This window comes from Zonotrichia leucophrys, unplaced genomic scaffold (assembly GCF_028769735.1).
Source record: "Zonotrichia leucophrys gambelii isolate GWCS_2022_RI unplaced genomic scaffold, RI_Zleu_2.0 Scaffold_35_1530144, whole genome shotgun sequence".
NCBI lineage: Eukaryota > Metazoa > Chordata > Aves > Passeriformes > Passerellidae > Zonotrichia > Zonotrichia leucophrys.
In genome coordinates this window covers 169,077-182,607 of record NW_026992240.1, presented here as the reverse complement: position 1 = coordinate 182,607, position 13,531 = coordinate 169,077, and the positions used below count along the sequence as shown (strand labels likewise).

At 40.8% G+C, this 13,531-nt stretch overlaps 1 protein-coding gene across 4 annotated transcripts in view; it reads left to right on the top strand.

Moving 5' to 3' along the window:
• The window catches only part of LOC135460376 (ras GTPase-activating protein 1-like), a 170,821-nt gene that overhangs the window by 82,060 nt on the left and 75,230 nt on the right, over positions 1-13,531 (top strand). For 3 of the 4 annotated variants that reach the window (XR_010443218.1, XM_064737172.1, XM_064737171.1), the window contains exons 14-19: positions 1,352-1,509; positions 1,776-1,852; positions 7,976-8,148; positions 8,301-8,460; positions 8,636-8,778; positions 9,513-9,628. Coding sequence is in view for 3 of the 4 variants with exons in the window: in XM_064737172.1 (XP_064593242.1) it covers positions 1,352-1,509; positions 1,776-1,852; positions 7,976-8,148; positions 8,301-8,460; positions 8,636-8,778; positions 9,513-9,628 (827 nt within the window). In the remaining variant the exon portion in view is untranslated. Of the gene's footprint in view, positions 1-1,351; positions 1,510-1,775; positions 1,853-7,975; positions 8,149-8,300; positions 8,461-8,635; positions 8,779-9,512; positions 9,629-9,772; positions 9,857-13,531 lie in introns of those variants that run through there. The other variant, XM_064737173.1, reaches the window with a different exon arrangement.

The following is a 13,531-nucleotide window of genomic DNA, read 5'->3' as shown; positions in this document are numbered from 1 at the left end:
GCATTTAAATGAAACTTTGACCTGATTAAATATAATATCTCCCGTATTTGACTAAATTGACTTCGGTTGATATCTGTAGATATTTGATTAAGCTGAGTTGCATGCAATTCAGAAGTTTGTAAAATAGTAGACTATTTACAATGCATTTAATGTAAATGAGTTCAGTGTTCACTTCTCATTTTTTGGAAATTGAGTTTCCAAGTGCTCTTATTTTGAGAATTTGTGGTACACACTAATATCTTCCTTATAACAGTCAGAAAACAGTGTAGTGTGTTAAACAAAAGAGTTTTATGTAATCTACTGGTTTAGAATAGAATGGAATAGAATAGATTTCAGTTGAAAGAGACCTACAACAATCACCTAGTCCAACACCATGATCAATTCAGGGCTGACTAAAAGTTAAAGCATAGTATTAAGTTAGGACATCATCCAAGTACCTCTTAAACACTGATGGGTTTGGGACATCAGCTACCTCTCTGGGAAAAGCCTGTTCCACTGTTTGACCACACTCTGGGTGAAGAAATGCTTCCTAATGTCATCTAAACCTCCCCTGGTGCAACTTTGAACCATTCCCACACATCCTGTCAGTGGATACCAGGGAGAAGAGCTCAGCACCTCCCTCTCCACTTCCCCTCCTCAGGAAACTGTAAAGAGCAATGAGGTCACTCCTCAGCCTCCTTTTCTCCAAATGAAACAAACCCAGTGTCCTCAGCTGCTCCTCATAGAACATTCATTCCAGCCCTTTCACCAGGTTTGTTGCCCTTCTCTAGACCCATTCAAGGACCTTCACATCCTTCTTAAATGGTGGGGCCCAGAATTGCCCACAATACTTAAGGTGAGGCTGCTCCAATGCTAAATGCAGCAGGATAATCCCTTTTGACTGACTGGTTATGCTGTGCTTGATGCACCCCAGGGTGTGATTTACCCTCTCGGCTGCCAGGGCTCACTGCTGACTCAAATTGAGCCTAATCTATTAGGAAAGCATGAAATGCAGCATTGTGTTTGGATTTGTCCATGGTTCTTACTTAAGATGCAAGTCTTTAGCTTCAGCAGAATTTTCTATGCATAGAAAAGTTAGTAATTGCAAATCTTATGCTGATGTTTTTAAAATAAAAAATTAGGTAAAGCTCTGGTGCTGGAGGTTTATTTTCAAGTTGTTGCCCTTACCTTGTCCCTGGTGCCTCTTAAAATCGTCTTTCATTATTCTTCTTCCCGTCTCTTTCTATTAGGAAGCTATATTTTTTATTTCATATTTATTCCTTGATGTTAAGCCTCCACATGGTCGGGGGGGGGGAGGGAAGAATTCCATTCTTTCTTAAATAAATAAATAAACTTTGTTTATTTTCTTTAGGTCAGCAGTCTTATCTTGCATGTAGAAGAAGCTCATACACTCCCAGTAAAACATTTTACTAATCCATATTGTAACATCTACCTGAACAGTGTCCAGGTAGCAAAAACACATATCAGGGAAGGTCAGAACCCTGTATGGTCAGAAGAATTTGTCTTTGAGTAAGTCTTAATCTTATTGAATTACTGAATTTCACTTGAAAGTTGCATTGCATTTAAGATTCTTTGCACTGTACTGTTTGGTATCTGCTTTTTAAAAATACTGTATGCATGGTTATATAGGATCCACAAATGCATTGATAGAATTTTATGTATGAATCTAAGTATCTTTGCCTAGTCATGATAACTTAGGATTGAAATAACTTTAGAATAAATTTAAATGTTAGCCAAATATAGTATTGATTGGGGCTTTTTGTCTTTTTCCCCAGTGATCTTTCATCTGATATTAATAGATTTGAGATAAGTCTTAGTAACAAAACAAAGAAAAGTAAAGATCCAGATATATGTAAGTATTTTTATGTAAAGGATGCATATATACTTTAACAATGGATAGAGTTTGCATTGCTCTTGTCAAACATTGTCACAAGAGAATTAAGTATATTCTGTGACTATCATACAGCTGTATTGGTATGTTTTAGATGTCTGTTACTGATTTTATATTAATGATTTTTCAGTAAGAACCTGTATGCTTTTTAGTAGTAAAATGCACATTAGTCCAATACTGTCTATCTGATGGCTTTTCTAGCTCTATTTCAGTATACCTATTGTGTTATACTGACCATGCTTACAAAAAAAAAGAAGAGAAGCTGTCAGAATTAATCTCCTTCATAAAATGTTAAGTTTCATTAAGTTAATTTCTTTAATTTTTTTTAAGCTCAACTGTGTGGAATTACTTTTGTCCTTCTCAGGATTTTTTGTTGCTTCCAGTGAGAAAGAGAGAGAAACAGTAGTACTTTCCTCACTTGAAAATAAATTAAACTCCAATTTGACAGTCTGTAGAATGAAACTTGCCTCAGTCCTTGTAGCATCTTGTTCTTCCCCCCATTCTATCTCATCTGTGTTCCCAAGATTGTACTTTCCTCCTGTTATTTACACAGCTTCTTCAGCTGTTTTGTTTCTATTTTTCTATTCCAGAAAACTACTAACAAGACGGTAAGACTTATCAGCTTGCAAAAAACAAAACTAAACAAAAACCCCAAACCCAACCCACCAAAATGAACCCTCCCCAAAAAACCCACACTTGAATTCTGAGCCACACAATGTGATTTTTTGGCTTTCAAGATATTTTGTTTCCCACCATAATTGTCTTGTAACTTCATCTTTTTGCCTTCTCTCTGTTGCCTGCAGAACAGACACCCTCTCCCTCAACAGTTGTTCCAAGTACATTTCTGTTGTATTCCAACCTGTCCCAAAGCCTAGCACAGTACTGATAATCTGTTGCTGTGGGTTTTGATTTGCATGGTATTATGTTACTGGCCTGTTATGTTGGCCTCTGTGTCAATTTATTTCTCTTTTTTTCCTCTCGGAGAAGAGATTTGTAGGGAAAGTTTGTCGAAAGCAGAAGAATTACTTTGAAGATGGAATGCTCTTGCCAAACTTAATTCAGTTTCAAAACTGTTGCTCTTTCCTTTAACTACAAAATTTTCTGCATAGCAAAAGGAAAAAAATATGTATTTCATTTGACAGACAAAAGGACTTTCTGATTGCAGTTGTGACCATGTTATTGCATGGTTCTATGCATTTGAGCTAGAAAATTCTTTATCTTGGCCAAAGCTTTGGTTAGTAAAGGACCCTTTCAAAGGAAAATTTATGAATGGGATACTTCAGTAACTTCTTTTAAAGTGTTTTTGTAGTTTCCTTCTCTTTGTCTGTTGGAATAAGATCCCAATATTACCGGATGGAATGTGCCTGGGCTCGTCTGGCTCTTGCTGCTTGACCAGAGGCGGCAGCTGAGGTGGTTTTACCTCAGAGACACCTTTGGCTAGCTGGATGTTGCAGCTGGCACTTGGGACAAGTCCAGGCAAGCAGGAACTCAGGTTTTACCTCTGGTGGAAAGGCCTTAGGTGATGGTGAAGGAAAAGGGAGATGAGTCCTGCTGGAAGGTTTTCATCCAGAGCTTTATTCATAGCACACAGAGCTCTAAATGTTGCAACAACTCCAACAGAACCCCGAACCGCGTGGTCGCCATATATTTAAGCCCGGGGAGAGGGGGAGGAAAGGGGTAGGTATGCCACCAACCAGGTAGGAGGGGGGAAGTCTCAGGAGACAAATGACACCTGTATGGCCCAATGTCTCCAGGTCTGAGGGGCATCTTTTGAACTTTGCCAATCAGACGATGTCCTTGCTGGCCTACCGAGATTGATGGACAGCTCTCAGCAGGAGACAAGGGGAGGGAAAGGGAGAAAGCATTGGTGCATTGGTACACCTGGGAAAGGAACTGGGATAGCTGAAACAGGGTAATACATCACACTGCAACATTTGTCCAGATTAAGGAGATTGTGCTACTTTTAGAGGTATCCAACTGATGGAAGGTTATAGATTTTTTTTCTTACCTAGGTCAAGAGGATTGGCAATGTTTTTTGATCATGGTTAGGTAGACTCTTAGAGCATAATCTAACAGTCCTTTCATTTTGGGATAAGAATTAGACCATATCAACTTGAATTAACAAGCATATCTGCCTACATCCCCATCCCTATTAACTATTTTAACCATATGGGGAGAAAAACTCAGCTAAAAGAGACCATATCCAACTTGTCTGCGTGCAACGTTGCCGAAACCTCCAAAAGCAAGAAAAGGGGTTGATTACCTTTCTGAACATTTCTCCTTTGTAGACACAGTTTTTAAAAGTGGATTGTTCTGAAATAGGAGTAATGTCAGAGCTATATTTTTTTCAATATTTGTGGTGAGTTGACCTTGTCTGGCTGCCAGGTTCCCACCAAGTGGCTCTCTCACTCCCTCAGGGGGACAGGAGGAGAAAGGATTAGGTGAAAAACTCATGGGTCAAGATAAAAACAGTTTAACAAAGAAAAGCAAAGGCTGCACATGAAAACAAAGGAAAAAAAAATTATTCTCTACTTCCCATCAACAAATGATGTCCAGACACTTGCTGGGAAGTAGGGCCTCAGTATGCATAGCGGTTGCTTTGGAAGACAAATGCCTTAATAATGAATGCCCCCCCCCTTTCTCTTTTTTCTTAGCTTAGTATTCTTCTTAGTATTGCTGACCACAACACCATGTATTATGGGATATCCCTTTGGTCAGGTTGGGTCAGCTGTCCTGTCTATGTCATAGAATCATAGAATGGCTTGGCTTGAGACTTTAAAGATCATCTGGTTCCAACCTGCTGCCATGGGCAGGGGCACCTTCCACTAAACCAGGTTGCTCCAAGCCCCATCCAACCTGGCCTTGAACACTTGCGATGGAGCAGCCACAGCTTCTCTGGGCAACCTGTTCCAGTGCCTCACCACCTTCACAGTAAAGAATTTTTTCCCAGTATCTAATCCAAACCCATTCTCAGTTTAAAGCTATTACCCCTTGTTGTATCACTACAATTCCTGATAAAGTCCCTCCTCATTATTCCTGTAGGCTCCCTTAAAGTACTGAAAGGCTACTATAAGGTCTTACCACAGTTTTCTCTATGTTAAGCAACCCCAGCTCTCTCAACCTTTCTTCATACAGGAGCTGCTCCAGCCCCCTGATCATCTTGGTGGCCCTTCTCTGGACCTGCTCAAGCAGGTTCACTTCCTTCTTAAGCTTGGGGCCCCAGAGCTGATCACAGTATTCTGTGTTCAGTATTCTTGTGAGAGCAGAGTAGAGTGGAAGAATCACCTCCCTTGACCTGCTGCCCATGCTGCTTTTGGTGCAGCTCAGGATGCAGTTGGCTTTCTGGGCTGCAAGCGCACATTGCCTCACAGGGGGTTAAAAGCAGAGAACTCCCAGGGAAACTTTCTCTTGGTTCTGGTCAGTGAAAGGTTCAGACCTCCCCTGCCCAGCTGCTGCCGGCTGGGTGGAGGAGGGGAAGCCATGTGGCTGGGTGAGGTAGGGCCTTGGACAGAGAGGGGAGGTAAAGGCCCTTGCAGGATGGAAGGGTGGAGGAGAGACAGAGAGTGAGCCTGTGCTGGTGCTTGTGCCACATTGAAATTCGATATTGTGTGCGGGCAGCATGGCCAGCTGGGAAGGAGAAGGGGGGGGTCTGCGAGAAGGTGCCTGGCAGGGCAGCTGTGGGAGTTCTGGACAGGCAGAGCCTGAGATTTGCAACCCTTTCCTTGGATGATGGAAGCCTTACAAATGCTGATCCTCCTGGAATTGAATGAGATGAGATGAGATGAGATATAAGAGGAAATGGGCCGCGAGAGAAGTTGAGAAGAATCTTGGGTGGGTGGAGGTGATGGAGTGGCCTTTGGCTGGACTTTTCTTGTATAGCCATGGACAGAACCATTTCTTTCCTGTGACACAGACTGCATTTAGGTGGGAGGCAATGGCTTGGAGCCAAGAGAGTTCAGTGTTGTTATGCGAAGGAGTGCATGAACAGAGACGACGGGTGAGGAGAGTGGTGATGGTGCCCTCCGTCTTCAGGGAAGAAGTTCTCTGTTCTTGAGACCCCTCGGCCCCAGGGGGTGAAATTTGGGGGGTCAGGTGTCCCAAAGGTGAAAGACTGTGCTTTTTTTGGAACTGGGCAAAGCAGCCTTTAAAGGAAAACCCTAGAAGCAGCTCTGGTCCATGCGCAGTGGTGAGAGCACTGTACATGGAAGGAAGATGTCACGATGGCAAATGATCTCCAGGCAGTGCCATGTGTGACATGGAAACACAAGAGGTCTCAACTGTGTTTCCAGGGGAAGCCTATGGCACAAGAGGGACTCCTCACTCCTTGATGAACTGAGAATTGATTATCTAAAGGGTGGTGATGGACTGAGAGTTGGTGATCTGAGGGATGGATGTATTGGAAATGTGGTGGGGGGAGGAGGAATGTTTTTGGAAGGTTTTCATTCTTTCTGTGTTTTTCTTTTTACATATAGTTGCAGGTTAATAAAGTTTTCTCTTTATTCCTAAGTTGGAGCCTGCTTTGCTCTATTCCTAGTCACATCTCACAGTAAACACCAGGGAGAGTATATTTTCATGGGGGCACTGGCCTTGCGCCAGCATCGAACCCTGACATTTTGTAAAGACAAATCTCTCTCATTCCATTTATCAATCAGTGGAATCCTTCCCATTGTTTGTTTTATCTCTCAGTACCTAGTTTGATCTACTAGCAGACACACAGTTTGTTTGTAAAGACAAATCCCTCATTCCTTTCAATCAGGTTATTCTGAATCCTGTATCTCACTGTTCCTGTCAATGTGATACATGCCTTATATGCACAAGCAAAACAAGAAGAAAACTCCTTGCTCAGTTGAGGGTGTAAGAGCTTTGCTCAGAAGAAATATTTTGGGAAAGTCAATTGATTATCTGGTGTCAAGACAGTCCAGTCCACACTTGTGATAAATAGTAGATAATGATGAATTGGTATATCCACTACCTGACTGACTTGTGTTACCTTATCAATTCATCAACTCCAAAGAATATGAGATATTAAATCTATATTAGAAATATTATGTCATTCTGTTCCATTATCTGATTATGCAAATGATGGCCCAACATACTGCAGAATTGGGGCAGTGAAAAGTCTGCCAGAACTATTCAAATGTTTTGCAGAAAAGTGAAAAAGAAGTGTGTGATAGTGTTTTTGTTTGTTTTGATTTTTGGGGGGATGATTGGGTGTTTTTTGTTGGGAGAGTTGTTTTGTTTAAATGTGAGGGACTTGATTAAAAGTAAATTTCATCAAGAGATGCAGAATAAGAGTGTTTGCTTGGAAGTTCCAGACAGTCTGTTCAGGAGTGCATGTACTTAATTTGGAATGGTCCATAGTCTGACTACTGCAGCTTACTAGTCAGCTATCAGATGAGACTTTCAATTATGGTTGAATAGGCTGGTGCAGGTCATTACTTTGTAATTTTAAGGTACCAACACCACCAAAAAAAGTGAATTAATGTTTTTGTCATATGTAGTTGACTTGTCATTATTTGGGCAGTAACCTGTCTGGGAAAGACTTCTTATATGTTTTGCATAAAATGCTACAGCCTTAAACTTGGGAGTTTCAAAGTATTGAAGAAATAAATCTGACAACATTTAGGAAATATGTACTAAAGCTAAAAGTAAAGACTAAAAATGGTAACAAAGAGGTTCAAGAGCAGACCTGATAGAAGTATGAGCCCAGGGCTTCAAAAGAGGACAGTGAATTCTAAGCATTTTACCTGTTTTAATTTTCTTATTGCTGCCAAGGTTTGATAGGTGATGGAGGGAGCAGAGGGGCTTTTTTCCCTGTTGGGGCATTAAAAAGAAAACTTTTTTCAAATCTCTGGGTATACATTATTTACAGCATGCTTTATATTTCAACTTCAGTTTTCAGGAGTCTCTTAAACCATCTGAGAGATAATCTGTCCATATATTTGATGACACAAATTTTGATCATTTTTATTAATAGTCTTGTGCTGAAGCAAGGTTATGTGCTGAAAAAAAAATGGTTTTTTTATTCAATGCTAGCACTGTTTTGCTGGAGATAACCTATTTAACAATGCTTTTTTCTTAAAGTGTTTATGCGTTGCCAATTAAGCCGATTACAGAAAGGACATGCAACAGATGAGTGGTTTCAACTCAGTTCCCATATACCACTGAAAGGTATTGAGCCAGGATCTTTGCGTGTCCGAGCACGATATTCTATGGAGAAGATCATGCCAGAAGAGGAGTACAGTGAGTTTAAAGAGGTATTAAGTTTTTTCCTCATTTTTTCTGTCAAAATCAGTTTCTCTGTTGTTTGAGAGAAATTTCAGTACCACTTTCAGATGTTGCTAAGTTGTATTTGTGGCAACTGTTATTTTAGCACAAATTTCTGAACATTGTTTTGGTTTTCTTTCAGCTCATACTCCAGAAAGAGATGCATGTAGTCTATGCCTTATCACATGTTTGTGGCCAGGATAGAACACTGTTGGCTGGCATTTTATTGAAGATATTTCTTCATGAAAAGCTTGAGTCACTATTGTTACGAACACTAAATGACAGGGAAATAAGCATGGAAGGTACTGTACTAATTACACTAACATTAGCTGAAACTCTGGGGAGGGAATGACTCCCATGTATTCATTTCTGTCTCCTCTCTTTATTGCATCACATATCAAAATGTCAACACAGCTTATTTTTCCCCTCTGCTTTTTGTTGCCTCATTTTCCCAACTTTATCCTTTATTTGTTTCAGATGAAGCTACTACTTTGTTTCGTGCCACCACTTTAGCAAGTACACTTATGGAGCAATATATGAAAGCCACAGCAACACGGTTTGTTCATCATGCACTGAAAGATAGTATATTAAAGATAATGGAGAGCAAGCAGTCCTGTGAGGTGATAACTTGAACTATGTTTTTTAAATTTTGAGTTGTTGAAACGATGATCTACTGGTTATTTGCTTCAGAGGCATTTATTAATTCTTCAGAAATAATTTCAGTACTGGAACTGAACTGATAATGAGTTTTTTTTCTAAATGTGAGCTTCGACAATGTTCATAGCATCATTTTTAAATAAACTTTTAAACTCAAGTTTCTTTCAATTATGTATTTATTCTTTAGCATTTGTATGTTCTGTTTCAGCATTTACTGAATGGCCTACCTTAAATAACTTGTTTTAAGCTCCAGATATGCTAGAAGTCAATGCCTGAACTAAGTTTAATTTTTAAACTCCCCTTACATTAACTGCTTGTGTTAGACCCTACCTTTATTTCTAAAACAACTCTCCTAACTTCTGTTTCACTTGAACTTAATTATGGAAAGGGGAGGGCTGTGTCCTCAGAATACTGGATTAAAAGATGAAAATATACATAGTTAGAAAAAGATGGGTACTTGTGGATAGTGTTAAATGTGCTGTTTAAAGTATAGTGCGCTTGAACTTTAAAACTTTGCTTTTTCACAGTAGTTTTCTAGCTAGCCCTTGAAACAGATTTGTAAGTTCTGTATAAGATTTGTAAAGGAGTAGAATATTTAATTTATTTTGAAATAGTATTCAGTGTGTAATATTATCAAATTATATATGTAGTTCTATTCAAGAGACAAAACTTATGTCTATTTTCCTTTTGGTTTTAGTTAAATCCTTCGAAGTTAGAAAAAAATGAAGATGTAAACACTAATTTGGCACATCTACTCAGTATACTTTCAGAATTGGTGGAGAAAATATTCATGGCTGCAGAGATACTGCCTCCGTAAGTTTGCACTCTTCTGTTCAAATATGTACTTTCAAATTTCTGTCTGTTGTTTACATTGCACCATAAAAATGGTGGTTTATTGGTTTATCTTATACTAGTTAGTACTAAGACTAAATTCTTTAGGGCTATGTTGTGGGTTAGGTTTTTCAGGGAATTTCTTCCCATCTGTCATCTGAAAAAGACCCTGGGAGAAGAAGGGGGTGGCACCTAGATGATGGATAGAAGGTGACTGAGTTAACAAAAGAGTGGCTGATGACCCTGGCTGAAGCTGATTCATCAATTGAAGAGCCAAGGAGTAAGCAGTAATACTTAATCACTCTTGAATAGTTCCATATGGCCTGCAAAAGTCTGGCGGAGAGTGGAGACTAACAGTGGACTATCATGGCCTGAATGAAATCATGCCATGGTTTAGTGCTGCCATACTGGACATGAAGGAACTCCAGTATGAGCTGGAGTTGAAGTGGCTGATCTGTGAATAACTGTATGCTAGAACAGGTATGCCTCCAAAGGGACTGCAGCCCATGGAGAATCCGTGCTGGAGCAGGGGCAAGGCATGGAGTTCATTGTGATGTAAAACTCTATAGCCTGGTCCAAAAGGACCAGGGGTAGAGATTGTAATGGATATGTAATTGAACTGTTGTAACTCGTTATATGATTTGCATGCAGGAAGTTGTACTATAAAAGGGACCACTTGAACTAGTGGTGGATGAGCTTCGCAAAAAGCAGTGCAAGTGCAGCAGTGACACAATCTGAACTGCTTTTGGTGCCAAATGACTCCACACAATGCACTACTTCTCCTGTTCCAAGTGACCACCTTAACAGAGCCCAGGTTACAGACTAAGTGAACTGAATGGACATTTTATGGACACTTTGGGGGGAGGGGGGGCTATAGACTAAGGGAATGATATCTGTATGCATACTAAAGGATGGGAAGGAGGGATGGTGGTTAATGAGGATGTACTGGATAGTGTACAACCCAAGTATATTGTGTAAATGGTATGGAAAAAGAGATTGTTATAAATGATCAACCAGAAAGCCAAATTAGTAAATGTGAAAGATTTTATTCTCGTGACCAAAAGACGGTCCTCAAAAACCACAGTCAAAGAGACAGCATCGAGCCCGGGATTGGCGCTGGGTGAACCTATATCCAACCTCTATCGCATTGGATCCCCCTCTGTTCACAAATGCCGTCTCAAGCGAGGCTGTTTTATACAGTTTTTTATGCCTGAGGCAGAGGTGCTCCGATTTCTTTTGTAACCCTGCATATGGATGAAGGTTTCTTTCATTGTGCAGGGCTGGACAATTGCTGTTTCCTGAGTAGTGGCAGGCTGATCAGGGGAAGTCCTGTATTCAGATGCATGTTTCTTGGCGACTTTGGTTATCTTGATTGATGATATCTATCAAGTGATGATCGTCCTTGGGTGTTCCCTGATAATTCCAGAGGAAGCCCATCTCCGCGCCAGCCACGTGCTTTTATTAGTAAATGAGGCATTGTTTTCCTGCTGCCACCAGGAGTTTTGTAATTCCAATGTGGTAATTGAAATAAACAGGGGCCAGGAGACTTCTTCTCCTTTTTAATGCCTTTATTAAAAGTGATCAGCTCAGGATTGGGCGGCTCGGCAGGGCTGCAGTACCCGTCGCGTCTCCCAGGGCGACTCAGAGGAGGAGAATATGCGCAGCTCTGTCCACTAGGGGCAGAGCCGGGGGATCCAGTCCTCGTGGGAGCCTTTAGGGCGTGATGTCCCCGTCAGATCTTGCTTTCTCAGCGTTCGGTCTTGCCTGGTCCCGGCATTGGGACGACTCCCATGGTCAGGGCGAGAGGGACTCCGCATCTCTGCAGGCTCAGCACTTGGCTCCTCACGTCCAGACATCACTTTAGTCTCTCAATTCTTCTTTGGCTCGTTGTTTTTAGGGTTTTCTCTGTGCATTTTGGAGTCGAGGTCTCAAAGCATGCTGGTCTTTGGAGTCACTTTGCATAACCCCCCCCACCCTCTCAGGTGTCTTCCCTATGCTGTAAGAGAGCACTGCCTCGGGGAAGGGCCATCACCCCACCCCAGCCGGGGCTTTTACTAATACAAAAGAGGAGATAAGCTACAACGACCCGTGATTACAATAACAAAGCACGAAGAACCCTGGCAGAAACAGAGATCCTGCTGCCTCCCTATAACTCTTTCTCACAAAAAAATTATTAACCGAATTTTTGTTCATAACAGTCCCCCCTCTTTTTCTTTGATCGAGCTTAAATTCTTACGCTCGCATCAACTCACAATTTTTTGTTTTGAATCTACTATAAGTCTCTTGTGCACTTTGGTAATCATGGTTACTTAACCTTGTTACTTTTCTTGGTTTCTTCAGGTTGGTTTGTACAGCCAATACTGTTTTACTAAAACAGTTAAATAAGCATAGTAAAAAGAGCAATCCTCCAAGTCTACACACAGTGAGAAAAACCACCTTTTCCCATACATTTCTTCTGAAAATCTCTAAGTTCTCCCACCCACTGGGATCAAGTGAAGGAGTTTGATCTTGATTATTTACACATGCCAATCTTTTTATTTCGTTTGAAATGTCCCTAATAATTGAATTCTTTATTTTTAATACTGCCTGGAGCCGGATGACTTTGTTCAACACAGATTTTGGGATCTGAACTTGGCTTTTACAATTTTGGATTTTCTCAATTTCTGTTTCACTTTCCCGGTTTTGTTTAATTTCTCCCAAATCATTATATATAGGAACTCCTAAACTTGATCCAGTTTCTTTGGGTAATAAGAAAATTGGTGTTATCACCCTAGCAATGCAGTTGCCAGATGAGATCAAACTTAGGGGTTTAGAGCTCCCCTGAAATGTGTTCCAAAAGGGGTTTATCTCTTTTCCAGTGCACTCATATAAACACTTGTAACAAACAATTTTTCTTACCATTTTCACCATTTCTTTGCTTTTTACTAGATCTGCTGAGCTTGTTTCAGCAGCATCACATTCAAAGCACGACCAGGTTTCTCCTATAGGGCACTCTCCTAGGAGTGGCTACCGAAAAGTGGCAGTATTCTGGGCTATCCAATGCACTCTCTTATTTTTCTGATAAAGGACCAATTGGGAGGGGTTAACACAATCAGGGTTAGAACTGATGTGGACTCTCGACAAGGAGCTCACTTCCTCCTCATAGCGGGGTTGGTAGCATTCATTGCACAGCTCAGCTGGGCTTCCCAGAGCACCACCAGCAATTAGAGCTATCAGTACTACCCTTCCCAAGAGTCCGGTATGGGTCATCTTGCACAGCCTGCCCACGTGGCCTTGCCTCTTGGGGAATTTTTTTAGTGAGGAATAGCTTCCAAGCTCTTTAGAGTCCCTTCTACCCGCTTCTCTGGTTAAGCCTCTCTTGGTCTGTTCCCTACAAATTTTAGTTTCCCCCCCCAGGGGAATGTTCTGTCGAGGATTAACCTGGAGTCTTTAGAAATATATTGGGGAACTTAAACTAGAATTACTTATTTACAGCCTTAAACCTTTTACCAACATAGTTTACACAGAACAGTTTTGAAACATTTTAAGCAATATTAGAACTCTGATACCAATTTTTCCCATACAGTTCAGTCTTTTTGACTCTTCCTCCTGAGAGTCAACTTTAAATCCCAGTATACTCAGGTGAATTAACTTGTGATGTGGATGAATCCTTATCCAGTGCCCGGAGGTGAGTGGTGTGGACTCTGGCTCAATGCCAGGGGGAAAAACTGGGAGTCTGGCCCAATGCCAGAATGCCAGCAGGGAAAAAAAACTGATGTTGAATCTTGGTCTATTGCCAGGGGGTGAGAGTGACTAACATAGTTTACACAAAACAGTCTTGAAACATTTTACTAATGTCTTCCCATACAGTTCAGTCTTTTTGACTCTTCCTTTTAAGAGTCAACT